The sequence below is a fragment of the Pituophis catenifer genome, unplaced genomic scaffold (assembly GCF_029215685.1).
Source record: "Pituophis catenifer annectens isolate HBS135680 unplaced genomic scaffold, rPitCat1.0.hap2 SCAF_4, whole genome shotgun sequence".
Classification (NCBI taxonomy): domain Eukaryota; kingdom Metazoa; phylum Chordata; class Lepidosauria; order Squamata; family Colubridae; genus Pituophis; species Pituophis catenifer.
The window spans coordinates 35765669-35780409 of NW_027256884.1; the positions used below are offsets into that span (position 1 = coordinate 35765669).

The window sequence follows — 14741 nt, forward strand, 5'->3', positions numbered from 1 at the left end:
CAGCCTTCTTCTTGCAATGAGTAATTGTGTTAACTGTCTCAGAATCAAATACCTCATCAGAAATTTTACATGGATTCAATATCAATTCAATAATTCTGTAATGCAGGGTTTGTTCTGTTGTTGGATTTCTATTGGCTTAGCATAATCACTGCAAAATAAGGCTTTGTCACAGCTGCCTAATAATTTCTATTTATGGTACCTCATATTTTTTCTGCCTTAAGAGTGGGAAGATCATTGTGTTCCAAAATATTCCAAGGGTACATTTAGATTACAAAGAGTAAGTCAAAGAATAGGTTGCATTTCTGAAATCAGATAAATAAACAATATATATGTATCACTTACGGGGAGCGCCTTCTGCCATCTCAATGGCCGTAATGCCGCATGACCAAAGATCACTCTACAAAGGGAGACCATATGTCATCATACACATTATCCACTTTTCTCTCAGTCAATTATAGCTCATATATTATAAAGGAAATAGTGGAATTACAACCTCCCCCCTTCACTGTTTTTAAATAGTTTCAGTCTTTTTAATAATTTGACTCTGAAAAAAATAAGTAACGTGTTATTTACCTATGTAAATATAAAAAATTAAAGTAACTTATGTAGGACAATGTCTAGCATCTTTGCAGTTTAAATCTCTTCCACTTCAAAGTTTATATTTATTTATTTATTTATTTATTTATTTATTTATTTATTTATTTATTTATTTATTTATTTATTTATTTATTTATTTATTACAAATAATGCAAATACTTGTATTCACACGTTTTCATATAGATTTCCTATATATCTGAAAGGGAAAACAACATTTTTCCAACCATGGATATAACATTTCTGTAAATTCTGTATCTTTCGGGTATATTTTTCTAGCAGATGTTTTTCTGATGTTCTGGATATGCAATTACTTAGAAACCAAAACCAAATTGATGGGTGTTACATCAACAGGAAAGCAAAGATTGTGCAAAATTAAACTACTAGGACATTAAGTGTACTGTAAAACACTCAAGAACACTACTATAAAAAGCTTATAAATCTTTGCCAATATGTTGCTTGTTCTATTTCAAACTAAATGTAAAAATAAATTTCAGAGTATGAGATTCAAGAATGTGGACATGCTGCTCCTCAGTAGCCTACTACTGTAAGTTTTTAACTAGCAAGTCTCCTAAAATATAAACTCTATTTAAAAAAAGTTTGAAAATGTGTATCAGATCTGAAACAATGCAAAGTCTCTTATCCCCAATGCAGACATAGCCAATAATAGAATACACCTTGAAGGCCAATACAGTCACTTAATAGCAATGAGCAAACACTGAGGGAGGAAGGAAGGAAGGAAGGAAGGAAGGAAGGAAGGAAGGAAGGAAGGAAGGAAGGAAGGAAGGAAGGAAGGAAGGAAGGCCTTTTTCTTTACTCTAATACTAACATGGGAAGTTGTAACATGCTGCACACAGCTTTCCTCAAACTAGTATCACTGAAATATGCTGGACTGTAATTCCTATCACACCCGACCAGTATGACTAAAGTAAGGAAAATTGGTAATCGTCAGTCAGAAGGTTTAATTTAATTTAATTTCTATCTGTCTTATTTGGCATTTCAGGACTGAAAAAATAAAGAAACTCTCTGTCAACACAGATATAAAGAACAGCTGGAAACAACTGTACCTCAAACTATAGTTCTTTTATGAAATCTAACAGGTATCGCAGTAAAATTTTTCATTATTTCTAATGAAGTCAATTTTCTTTCAATGATCTCCATATTTATCCTATGCTATACAACAGACCATTCAGTTATAAACAGTTGATACCAATATTATTGATATCAATATTATTAATCTTCTGGCCCTCTTATTCCACATTAATGCACAGTCAAATATTAATTACCCATTGGGGAACAAAGGTGTACTTAAAAATTGTATTTAGTCTGATGTAAAGTCATATTCCCCAAGGTTCTGAAATATTTCAAGCTCCTCAGCAAGATGAATTACTTTGTTCTAGAATTGAAAACATTAAATACCGAGTTATCTTTTCCCCACTGGTTTCCTATGATAAAGCTCAGATATTTTTGTAATTGAAGAGTTTGCTTCTTCAAAATGGTCTTGAAGAAGCAAACTCAATTTCAAAAACAAGAAATCCATGTAACATGAGAGTCTTTAAAATTTAATGTTTGAATATTCCACAGGATTCAGCTGTACAACCACAACCTCCTCCTAAAATTGATTTCATGTTCACTTAATCCCAGTTAGTTAGGACTAGTAGTTAAAACTACTGAACTAAAAATGGGGAAATTGTGAGTTCTTATACTACCCATGGAAACCAGTGACTTCTTTTTGTTCAGTTGCTTTTTTCAGTCCTAGGAACAAGGCAAGAGCAAACCACTTTTGAAAAATGGTACCAAGAAAATTGTGTAAATTTGCTAAGTAATTCCCAGGAGTCAAGTTGATTCAAAGGCCCACACATAAACCAAGTAGGAGTTTAGGCCTCTGCTGTTTGAAAGGCTGCAGGAACATGAATATGGTAGGAAAATGACAGCTAAGAAGGAGCATCGGAATCTCAGCAGGAGGCACCAAATAATCACTTGATTGGTGGCCCTTGAGTCCAAAAAGATTATATTTTCTGTTTCCTACAACAGAAATACTAAAAAATGAGCAACGTTTATTATCTAAAACAATAAGCTTTGACATCAGGTGTGATCTAAGATTTATTTTTCCAGGTTATGTTGGCTTATCTTGCTCCTCAATTTAAAGAGAAATCTTCCTTAGTCAAAAGAAGGAATATAATGCTTTCCTTACAAAACCTTAATGATTATTTAAAAATAAAGACATTTGTTTCCAAAACTAATGGATGAAAGTACAGGAAATACAACATTATTTCATATTATACTTAATATTTATTAATATATTAATATATTTAATATTATACAATATTAAAAAAATTAATATTTTTCTTACTCGATAGTCATATGTTGCATCTGGATTTTCATCACAGGCAATAACTTCTGGAGCCATCCAATAAGGTGTCCCAATAAAAGTATTTCTTCTACCAACTGTCCTGTCCAGCTGCGCACTAACACCAAAATCCACTATATTCAAATTGAAGAGATGAAGAATTAAACACATGAAAGTAAATTCTCAAGGATTACTTGAGGCAATCTTGTGCAATCATAATTAATTAATTCAAGCCAGGCAATTAATTAAATATTGAAGCAAATGGAATGCCATTAAAATGTATGCAATTATTCATATTTTTCATTGTACGATATTTTTCATCAAATCCAGCCTCGTATTAAAGATTAAAGATTGTCAAAAACAATTGTACTATGTCACAATAAACCCTAAAGGAATTTTTGGAATGGAAAGAAAGTAACAATAAGCTAGAAAGTATACATACAAATCTAGAAAATCTCTTTATGCCACATTTATTATCTTTAGGTTACTTTTGACACAGTATCTAAATGATGGTGTAAATTAAATACACTACAATAGACAAACATCTGCTTCTGCTACTCATTAAAATTCATCAGAACATAAGATTGAAACAGTAATTCTGACATTGACTTCCACTGGTCTTAAAAGAGACCACTTGTCTTAAAAGATCACTTATGAATGATTATATTGAGGAGAAATTAATAATAAATTATTCCAAGACCAAGAGTCTCACTCTCTCCAAATGTCGTTAAGCACATTTATACTACCTACCTACCTACCTACCTACCTACTTATGAAAATGTATTTCATAAATTCCTTGAAGTTACAGGAACCTCGTGGAGATGTGCCCATCAGGCTTCCGTGCATTTCATCAGCCGAGAGCTCAGGGCAGGGGCGGGGGGGGTGGCGGTCATTCTAAGAGAAGGTCTTGATCCAAGGGAGACCACTGTACCTCAGATAGCCGGATGTGAGTCCCTTTTTGTGAAGTGGGGTCGTGGGGTGCAGATGGGTCTGTTGATCACGTACCTGGCTTCCTGCCACGTGGCAACGACCCTGCCCGAACTCCTCAATGTTATAGCCGAGGTGGCGGCTGATACCCCCAGACTTGTGGTCATGGGGGATTTCAACCTGCCATCCATCGGTGAAACATCTGAGGTAGCTCGGGAGTTCATGGCTTCCCTGACGGCCATGGACCTGACCCAAGTAATTCACGGCCCTACTCATATGGGGGGAAATACTCTGGACTTAGTTTTTATCTCTGGTCAGTGGTTGAGTGGCCTTGATATAGGGGATGTAGATATTGAACCCTTGTCATGGTCTGACCACTCGCTCCTTCGACTTGACTTTCTGACCGCCGCACCCCATCGCAGGGAGGCGGGGCCGACCAGGTGGTTCCGCCCCAGGCACCTGATGGACCCTGATAGGTTCCAGATGGAGCTTGGGCCATTTCCTGAGACTCTAGCTCATGACTCGGCTGATGACCTGGTGGCTGCCTGGGATAGGGCGGCTGCCGGGGCTTTGGACCGGGTCGTGCCTTTGCGGCCTCTGACCCGGCACCGAACTCACCTAGCTCCTTGGTTCTCCGAGGAGCTGAGAGAGATGAAGCGCCGGAAAAGACACCTAGAGAGTGGTTGGCGGGCCAGTTGTTCCGAATCTGACTTGACACTGGTGAGGTCTCATATTAAGACCTACCTAGTGGCGATAAAAGCGGCGAAATCTAGTTATTTTGCCACTCTTATTGCGTCATCAGATAACCGCCCAGCCGCCCTGTTTAGGGTGACCCGCTCCCTTCTCCATCTGGGAGCGCGGGAGGACCCCTTGCAGGGCCGAGCTGAGGACTTTGTACAGTATCTGGATGATAAAATAACTCAGATTCGGGAAGACTTGGCCGCCGACTGGGTTAGTTCAGATGAGATGACTGAGGCAGGCCTTGAGAGTGTTATCTGGGAGGGCTTCGATCCTGTGGCTCCCGAGGACGTGGACAGGATCTTGGGACGGCTGAACGCGACCACATGTTTATTGGACCCGTGTCCCTCCTGCTTGGTGCTGGCTTCCCGGGAGGTTACACGAGGCTGGCTCCAGGGGATTATCAACACTTCTTTGAGTGAGGGTGTCCTGCCTCCCGCCTTGAAAGAGGCGGTGGTGAGGCCTCTCCTCAAGAAGCCATCCCTGGATCCGGCTGTTTTGGCTAACTATCATCCAGTCTCCAACCTTCGTTTTATTGCGAAGGTTGTTGAGAGTGTGGTGGCGCGACAGCTTCCCCAGTACCTGGATGAAGCTGTCTATTTGGATCCGCTCCAGTCCGGCTTCAGACTTGGGTACAGCACGGAAACGGCATTGGTCGCATTGGTGGATATCTCTGGAGGGCCCGGGATAGGGGTTATTCCTCTATCCTGGTCCTATTAGACCTCTCAGCGGCTTTTGATACCATCGACCATGGTATCATGTTGCATCGGCTGGAGGGACTGGGAGTGGGGGGGCACCCTTTTGCGGTGGTTCTCCTCCTATCTCTCCGACCGGTTGCAATCCGTGTTGACAGAGGGGCAGCGGTCGACCCCAAGGTGCCTTGTTTGTGGGGTGCCACAAGGGTTGGTCCTCTCGCCCCTCCTGCTCAACATTTATGTGAAGCCGCTGGGTGAGATCATCCGTGGTTTTGGGGTGGAGTTCCATCAGTACGCTGATGATACTCAGCTGTACGTTTCCACCCCAGACCATCCCAACGATGCCTTGGAAGTGATGTCCCAGTGCCTGGAGGCTGTGTGGGTCTGGATGGGGAGAAACAGGCTTCGACTCAACCCTTCCAAGACCGAGTGGCTGTGGCTGCTGGCGTCCCGGTATAGCCAGCTGACGACATCGCTGGTTATTGGGGGCGAATCATTGGCCCCCACAGAGAGGGCCCGCAACTTGGGTGTCCTCCTGGACGCACGGCTGTCTTTAGAAGGGCACATGAAGGCCAGTTGCGCCCCTTTCTGGACCGGGACTCCCTACGCACGGTCACTCAAGCACTCGTCACCTCTCGTCTGGACTATTGTAACGCTCTCTACATGGGGCTCCCCTTGGGGTATACCCGGAGGCTCAATTGGTGCAGAATGTGGCTGCGCGGGGGATTACGGGAGCGACGGGGCGCTCCCATGTGACTCCTCTGCTGCGCGAGCTGCATTGGCTTCCAGTGGACTTCCGGGTGCGCTTCAAGGTGTTGGTGATCACCTTTAAAGCGCTCCATGGTTTAGGGCCCGGGTACTTACGGGACCGCCTTCTGCCACCAATAGCCTCCCACCGGCCGGTTCGCTCCCACAGAGAGGGCCTCCTCAGGGTGCCATCGGCCAGAATGCCGGCTGGCGACTCCCAGGAGGAGAGCCTTCTCTGTGGTGGCACCTACCCTTTGGAACAATCTACCCCCAGAGATACGAGTGATCTCCGACCTCCGGACTTTTCGTTGGGCCCTAAAAACTTACTTTTTTCAGTTAGCCGGTCTGTCTTGATTTTAGGGTTGGTTTTAAAATTTTGATACTGATTTTAAATTGACAAGTTTTAAATCATGGGCCAAATTTATTAATTATTTTAAATCTATTTTTAATTGCAATATTATGTATAAATGTTTTTATTTTGGCTGTTCACCGCCCTGAGTCCGAAAGGAGAAGGGCGTTATAGAAGTTTGAATAATAAATAATAATAAATAATAAGTGAGCATAGAATATTGGAATTCAAAATTATGCAAGCACAAGCAATAGAAAAAAAAAGTTAAACTAAACTCTTGGACTTCAAGATAGCTGATTTCAATAAATTTAGAGCAAGATAGAGAAGAATTCCATGAGTGAGAATCTTCAAGGGGAAAACAACCCAAGAAGCTTGGGAAACTTTGAAAAGTAAGATTATAAAAGCCTAGCACAATTCCAATGAAGAAAAAAAAATAAGGGAACTCAAAAGAAACCAGCATGGCTGCACAAAGAACTCTCTGATATACTGAAAGACAAAAAGGACAAATATGAAATATGGAAATAGGGACACAAAACTAAGGCAGAATATCAGCAAACAGACTGAACCTGCACAGATGAAGTCAGGAAAGCTAAAGCTCAAAATGAACTAAGCCTTGTGACAAAACTACTTAATTCATTTTTTGAATTTGTCTTTACACAAAAGGAAAAAACTCAGTCCGTTCTATCAAAAAAAAAAAAAAAAACCCTGTAAAATGCAGATTACAAATGCAAGTCAAAATAAGCAAAAAAAGGGAAAAAGATGAAAGATCACCTATTCACTCTAGATGAGTTCAAATCACCAGAATCAGATGAGTTACATCCCAACATTCTGAAGGAATTGGCGGATGTGATCTCAGAACCACTGAACTATATCTTTCAAAGTTCGTAGAGCACCATGGAACTATATGATGCCTGGAAAAGAGCTGATGTAGTTCTCATCTTTAAAAAAAATGTTCCAGGAAACTACAGACCTATCAGTCTGACATCAATAGCTGGGAAGATTCTGGAAAGGATAATTCAAGCAAGGAGTCTGTGAACACCTAGACACAAACAAAATCATAACCAGAAACCAACATGGGTTTCTCAAAAACAGATCATGCCACACAAATCCTGTTGCATTTTTTGACAAAGTGACAAAATTAGAGGACCAGAAAAATGCTGTAGGTATAATTTACTTGGACATCAGTAAGGCATTTCATAAAGTATACACAACCTACTACTTTGTAAAATAGAAAAAAGTGGGTTAGACAGCATCATCACCAGGTAGATTTGTAACTGGCTGACATTCAATGTGTAATCCTTAATGAAACTGTATTTACATGGAGGGAAGTATGCAGTGGGGTACCCCAAGACTCTATCTTAGGCACAGGACTTTCAATATCTTCATCAATGATATAGATGAGGGAATAGAAGGGGAATTCATCAAATTTGCAGACAATACCAAGTTGACAAGATTAGCCAATAGTCCAGAAAACAAGCTCATGATGCAGAAGTATCTTAACAGACTTGAACACTGGGCTCTATCTAACAAGATGAAATTCAATTGTAAGAAAAGTAAGGTTTTACATTTAGGCAAGAAAAACCAAATGCACAGGTATAGAATAGGTAGTACCTGGCTCAATAGTAATAAATGTGAGCGGGATCTTAGAGTCCCAGTGGACAACATTTAAATATGAGCGAGCAGTGTGCTGCAGCTGCCAAAAAGGCCAATGCAGTTCCATCTAGCAAGACCAAGAAAAAGGGTCCTCTGGTGGTGGTTTCCTTTCTGGAATGGGACAACTCGCCCTGTCCATGTGAGTAGGTCCAGCTGCCGGCAAAGTCAGGAGGACTCATCTCCTTCTTCAGTTCCATCTCTATCAAACAGTCCAGCCATCTCTCAAAGTTGCATCTGCTAACTCTCAGGTTCTTGGACTAAGGCTTAGCTCCAGTCAATGACAGCACCAAGAAATTAAGCCAGTAAAATCCAGGGAAGATCAGAGGAGTCTAGAAAGATCTAGAGGATTCCAAGGGAACCACAGTCATAAATTGGCTATCTTCTCTTTCCATTTCCTCCAATTCCATTTTCAAGCACCCCTTTCTCTCGCCTCTGCAAATTTTCGATTCTGTTTCTCTACTTCTCCACCCTCTCATCAAACTTACCATGCCCATCTCCCTCTCACTTTCCTTTTGACATTCTCCTCTTCCAGAAGCCAATCTCAACATTAAAAAAAACAACCCTCTGCAAAAGTTTTTTGGATCTCCATCGATAAACCACAATGCCTTCATCTTAACCTTCAATAATCCGGGTTCATAATTCCTGGTTCAATTCAGTTGCCTGCAGCTAAAGCCCAAGCACAAATGCTACATGTGGCTAAATTATGAACATATAACAGCAAGGCTACCTTAGAAATAAAACAAAAATTCTGAAATGCATGTTCAGTTACTCACTGTGTCCCAAATACAATACTTCAATAAGATGTGGAGGTCAGTCCAGCTTTTGGAATTTTGAATCTTTACTACTGGCTAAAACTATACCACAATCCTGGTGGACTGACCTAACTAATATTGGCAGACAACTTCAAATCATCTTGGGAACCAGTTATCAAAGGAAACTGAACCACTATGTCTTTTCCAGTGATGCCATTTTGTAATGGCTTACAACCTATCCTTGAAGTTATGGTCATGTGTCATGCCAAGATCATGTGTTTGCATTTGGGTGTTTGTAACTGAATTGCATTTATGAGAGTTACAGACTCCTGCAGTCAGTAGACCACAATCTGGCTTCTAACAAGCAAATCAATGAGGAAGCCATATTCGCTTAACAATCACGTGATTTGATTAACAACTATGATAGAAAATAATAGATTCCACATCTTAAGTTGCAGAGTGAGCCAGATGATCTTTAAATGATTTTGCTCTATTATGGGAGCTGGGATGGGCCCTTTCAACACTGTTTTCATGTACTTAATAGCTTGGATCTTAAGCACTAATGCAAGAATATCCTAACATATTCAAATCCAACAATTTTGGTATTCTCAGCAAAGGGCAGACATTAAAATTCAAAGGAAGAAAAAGCACATGGAATGTTAAAAAGTAACTAACTCTGATTTTGAGTTAGAGGACTACACATTTTTATTTTATTTAGTTTATTACTAAATAAACTATGATAAATTCACACTCTCCAAAATTTTCCTGAATAGTATTGACTATTCAGATAGTTTCTCAATACTTCTCCAGCTATGTTGTTACTAGATGAAATAATAATTGAAATGAAATAACAAGCCAGAAGGACATTAAGAACAGTCTAATTAACTTACCTAATTTCACTTCTGCATTTTCTGTTAACAATACATTCTGTCCTTTGATGTCTCGATGAATCACATGATGGGCATGTAGATGTGCCAATCCCTGCATTTTTTTTAAAAAAAAAAGCAAGACAATTCATGTGAAACAATTCATTGTTTCTTTTTCCTTAAGTATGCAAGATTCAGGCTTGCAGAATGTTATACTGTAGTCTATGTTTTCCCCAAATCATTACTGCTATTTCTTTTTTTGTTCTATGTTATTTAACAAGAGGAACTGTAGAAGATGTTTTTATTAACACAGACTACTCATAAAACATAAGGAAAGGATCATGCATAATTTTACACTGTTTAATATATATAACAACTTCACAACTTTTAAAACATTTCTGGAACATACTTGATAAGAGCGAATGTTGTAAGATTTATGGTTATGAATGACAAACCAATCTACAGATCTTTATGGAAAATTACTGGCAAGAGTAGAAAAAAATATATAGCAAGCAAAGTATAATTAGAAAGGAAACCTGATTATTTGACATATTACCTATACAGTAACTGATAATGCTAATATAAATTTTGCATATTTTGTATATAAATTTTGTAGGCAGAATAATCCATAAGGTTGGTACAAATTCTGTAAAATATTTATAAATACATGCACAATCCTGACAATTCTTTGCTTCTTTTCATTCATTTATATATCAATGAAATTCAAAGTACACTTTGAACCAATTGCTTTTTATGAATCGAATACTACCACAACCAGTAATCATGAATTTTCTGCCAAAAAAAAAGAAAAAAAGATAGCTTGGATCAGACTTATAAGAGAACTTAATAAAATCAGGTTCTTGTACAGAAAGATAAGACATTATAGGAAGACATTATAGAATATAAAATAGCAATGACAATAACTTTACTCAATAATTAAGATCACACAAGCTATTGTAGTAATGCATTCTGAAAGAGAGAGATTTCTCTCTATAAGGGAGAATATAGCCTTATCTAGTTATTTGCAGATTAAAGATACTGTTTGGTCAGGAATGCAAAATTCTATTCTGTGTATGCGTCTGCATGAATGTGTATAAAGTCTGATACAGTTGCAATCTCTCTTATAGAAAAAAGCCTTTTTATTATCAGTGATAACTATAACAGTAATGGTTCCGAAGCAGAATTTAAAATTTAATAATTTAAATAGAAATGCATTTTTCATGTTTCTTACCCTGAGAATCTCTCTGGAGATATATGCTATCCAGTCTTCTTTCAAAGTATTTCCTTTTGTATTCTTCACAAGATCCGTAATAGAGCCTGCACCACAAAACTCCATAACAAGCTAAAAAAACAGAATACAAAACAATTGTTCATAGTACCTTCAGTTCATATATGACATGCCATTTGGATGAATTTACTGAAATAAAGTAAGTTCCCATAAGATTATATCACATGTATTATAACTTAAACCTCAGTGACAATTATAAAGTTTATTTCATATCAGCCTATTAGCATTCAGAGAATAAGATGTGCACTTCATGGCTATATTTGTACATTATATTATAAAAGATTCTTAAGTAAAACTGGCTGCCTAACTATTCTGCCTTGGATCTTTCTTATGTAAAAACTAGCTAACTTAACCTGAATTAACCAGTTATGAGAACCTTCCATAACACCATCCTCTTTGTTGCTCCCCCAACATTAACTGATTTTTCCTATCATTTTCTGGTTAACTGTCCCTACTTATAGTGATACCAAACAATACTACTGAGGTTCAATTTTCAAAGTTAGTAATGTGTGAAGACTGCTCTTTTATCATTATGTGCAAACCCTACTTGTGTACTGCACGATACAGATAATCAAGCAGTGCATAAAGAATGAGACTACTAAAACTAAGGTGTTTATATACGAAGATCTTTGATTGAAACAATATTCACCACTTTTGGCACTGCATCTGTTCTAGTAATGAAAAATTGCTGGGCATATATAATTGAAAAAGTAGTCAAAAACTGTGATATAAATAAGTTGTAGTGGTCTCAATGGTTATCAGCACATTAGGTGCTACACCAAATCTTTGATGGCACATAGAAAATTTGTTCATTGACAATATTTCTATCTGTCAATTGCAAAAGGCCATGCTGTTTGGATCCATACATCTACTATGCCAACACATTATACATTCGTAGGTTTGGGGGAAGAACTCAATGCATATTAAGGCCAACACCCACAAAAGAACTGTCAGCTGAGATTTCACATTGTTCCAAAGGTGCTTTTTCAAGAGGCAACTGGACTTTCTGTTTTTTCTTTGAAGACATTTTGCTTCTCATCCAAGAAGCTTCTTCAGCTCTGGAGAAGCTTCTTGGATGAGCTGAAGAAGCTTCTTGGATGAGAAGTGAAATGTCTTCAAAGAAAAACCAGAAAGTCCAGGTGCCTTTTTAAGAGGCAACCTTTGGGACAACCATGACCTGGATGACTGAGAATCTCCATAGACAGAGATTTCACATTGTTATGAACAAATAACATGCTATTACAAAGCATGGTAAAATTGTGAATCTTCCTTTGGAAACCTTTTTATTCTATCAATATATTTTTTTCTCACAAAGGAAAGGAGCCCCTGAGGATTTTACTCTGCTAGTCATACTTTGCTGACTATATGCGGCGGTGTTCACCTCCGTTTCAAGGCTGTTGAGCCAGCACCGTTCGAAGACATTTCTGCTGTCATGTGGCCAGAATGACATCATGGAGCACTGTTTCTCACAAAGCAACTGAGAAATCCTTTTTTAAGTTTTCAAAAAATGTCCAACATTGAGCAAAGTTACTTTTGTTGCGCAAAGTAAATAAATAGCTCCTTATTTTAATTAAAGCATTGGATTGACTAAATAGATGTAAAAAAAACCTAGCTCTGGAAAGCATTTGGTTCTTTGTTTTGTAATAATACTAATTTCACTAAAACCTCTGTGTGAAAGAATTAGCCCTAACTTAACAGTGTTTCTATTAAGCGTTAAAAGTAGGAATATAACAGTTCCTTTCATATTCTTGTTCTGCTACATAACACAGGTATAAATAAATGTTTGCTGTCAATAAATCATGTCACAAAAATATATAATGATGTGCCACACAAATGTGCAATTTATTTTTTAATTCTGTTAGAATATTGTAAGACTTTGTTGCATTCTAATCCTGTTTATTTAACCTGATGCTCTCAAGATCTAAGAAGAAAAGTTATGTACAAACTTATGAAAGATGTCCTTACCCACAGTTGGTCATCATGTCCTGGGGGACTTTTTTTAATAAAAGCACCATAGTACGTTGCAATATTTCTGTGATGGGAATATTTTTTCAGCATGTTGATTTCCAGCTTTATTTCTTCTTCTTCATCCTTTGGAAAAACAACAACAATGAGCCTATTGTACATGATACATGATGAGTACATGATACATTCTCAAATATAATTTTATCTTATTAGCTTTACAGTAACCAATGTTATGCCAGAGTATATTGCAAAGTAGGATTATTAGCAATCCATAAAACAGGATCTTAATTTAGTTACAGAAAATATTTCACACCTAAATCAAGCAGAACTCTTTAAAAAATTACAGGCACTACTTCACTTTGTTACCATACTTTGCTTTTTTATATAAAAAGAAGAGATATAATATATATTAAATAAATAAATAGAAATAGAATAAATAAGTAGAAAAAGTAAAGCAGATTGTAATAGGGAAAAAAAACCCTATACCCTCTTTTAAAACAAGGTAAATCTATAACTGTATATTAGGTACCTAGCAAATGGGTGATATTTTTATCCCTTTATTTAGAAAGTGATTTTATATATATTACATTCGTCCGAATATATTTTTGCTTAATTTTTTTATTCCACATATTTAGTATAATAGTTTTTTTAATCCCAGTGTTGCAAAAGTTCTTTATAATATATGTTCTCCATAATTAAAAACTGTCCCATAACTGACATTTTAAACTAACATTTTAAACTCTGAAGTAAAGTCTTTATATTTCTTGGAACCATTTTCTAACTGTGTCCTACTTGATTTTTTAAAATTGGTTTGGGTCTGGTGAAAGTTGGATCAAGGAAAGGTGATATGTGATTCAAATACAAACTCAACACTTTTAATTTAGGATAAGACTTAGGTCTTCTCCACATGTATCTGAACATTTTAAAATGTTAAAGGGGATACAGAGCATTGTAGATGGCTATATTTAGAAAACTATAGTTTTAACTATCAGCACCAAAAAGTAGATGATAAAATATAGGGTATTACTCTGCAGCAAATGAAAAATTTCCTCCAAAACACTTTCTTCATTACTCATAAAATCATAGATAAAATCGCAGTCAAATGTTTGAAATAAAGAAATATCAGTACTTTTTGAATAAATAATTATTTAATTTTAGTATTAATCTTTAATACTGCCTTCTAATAATAGTTAAGATACTTGTCATGAATCAATATATCTAAATTTTTAATATATAGTTACTGCACAATTGTAGGTTATAGAATATATTCTGTTCAAAACAGAATGAGAAAAAAACAATCAGCTTAAGATAGGATCTGTTGCACTGACATCTGGTGGCTACTGATACAGCATCACTCAATTTTTTTAGATTTTTAGAAACACAAATATGCTATAACTTAATACTTTTTTATTTTCCTATCCAGGGATGCATGTAAAGAATAAAAAAATCTTGTTTCTTATGTTCTCATTGCATTTTTTCTTGATTCTTGTTCATAAAAACCTATTAAGATAAGTATGCTTTAATTAATAGTGAATCAGAATATAATCCAAATTAAGAGAGCAAAATACAAGGACAGAAAAGTGTATGCAATAAAGAAAAAATAGGACCTACTTTGCTTAACAAAGCTTCAGTAACAGAAATTAAATCTTTTCATAGATATATGAATTTGAAAAGCTCCATGAATTAAGTAGTTATTTTAATTTTTATAATATTATTCTTTCATATAAAATGAACTAAAATCAAAATCCCGTGAAAGGAACCTATTAATATTATATTACAATTTTAAACACAAATGGCCATGGCCATGAATCTGTTTT

At 36.9% G+C, this 14741-nt stretch overlaps 1 protein-coding gene across 1 annotated transcript in view; it reads right to left on the reverse strand.

The window, feature by feature from the left end:
• MAP4K4 (mitogen-activated protein kinase kinase kinase kinase 4) overlaps positions 1–14741 on the reverse strand; it is a 161457-nt gene that overhangs the window by 57216 nt on the left and 89500 nt on the right. Inside the window, exons 4-8 of the mRNA XM_070943306.1 lie at positions 12925–13050; positions 10903–11013; positions 9696–9786; positions 2948–3078; positions 343–397 (exon numbers count right to left, since the gene is read on the reverse strand). Coding sequence (XP_070799407.1) covers positions 343–397; positions 2948–3078; positions 9696–9786; positions 10903–11013; positions 12925–13050 — 514 coding nt within the window. The remainder of the gene's footprint in view (positions 1–342; positions 398–2947; positions 3079–9695; positions 9787–10902; positions 11014–12924; positions 13051–14741) is intronic.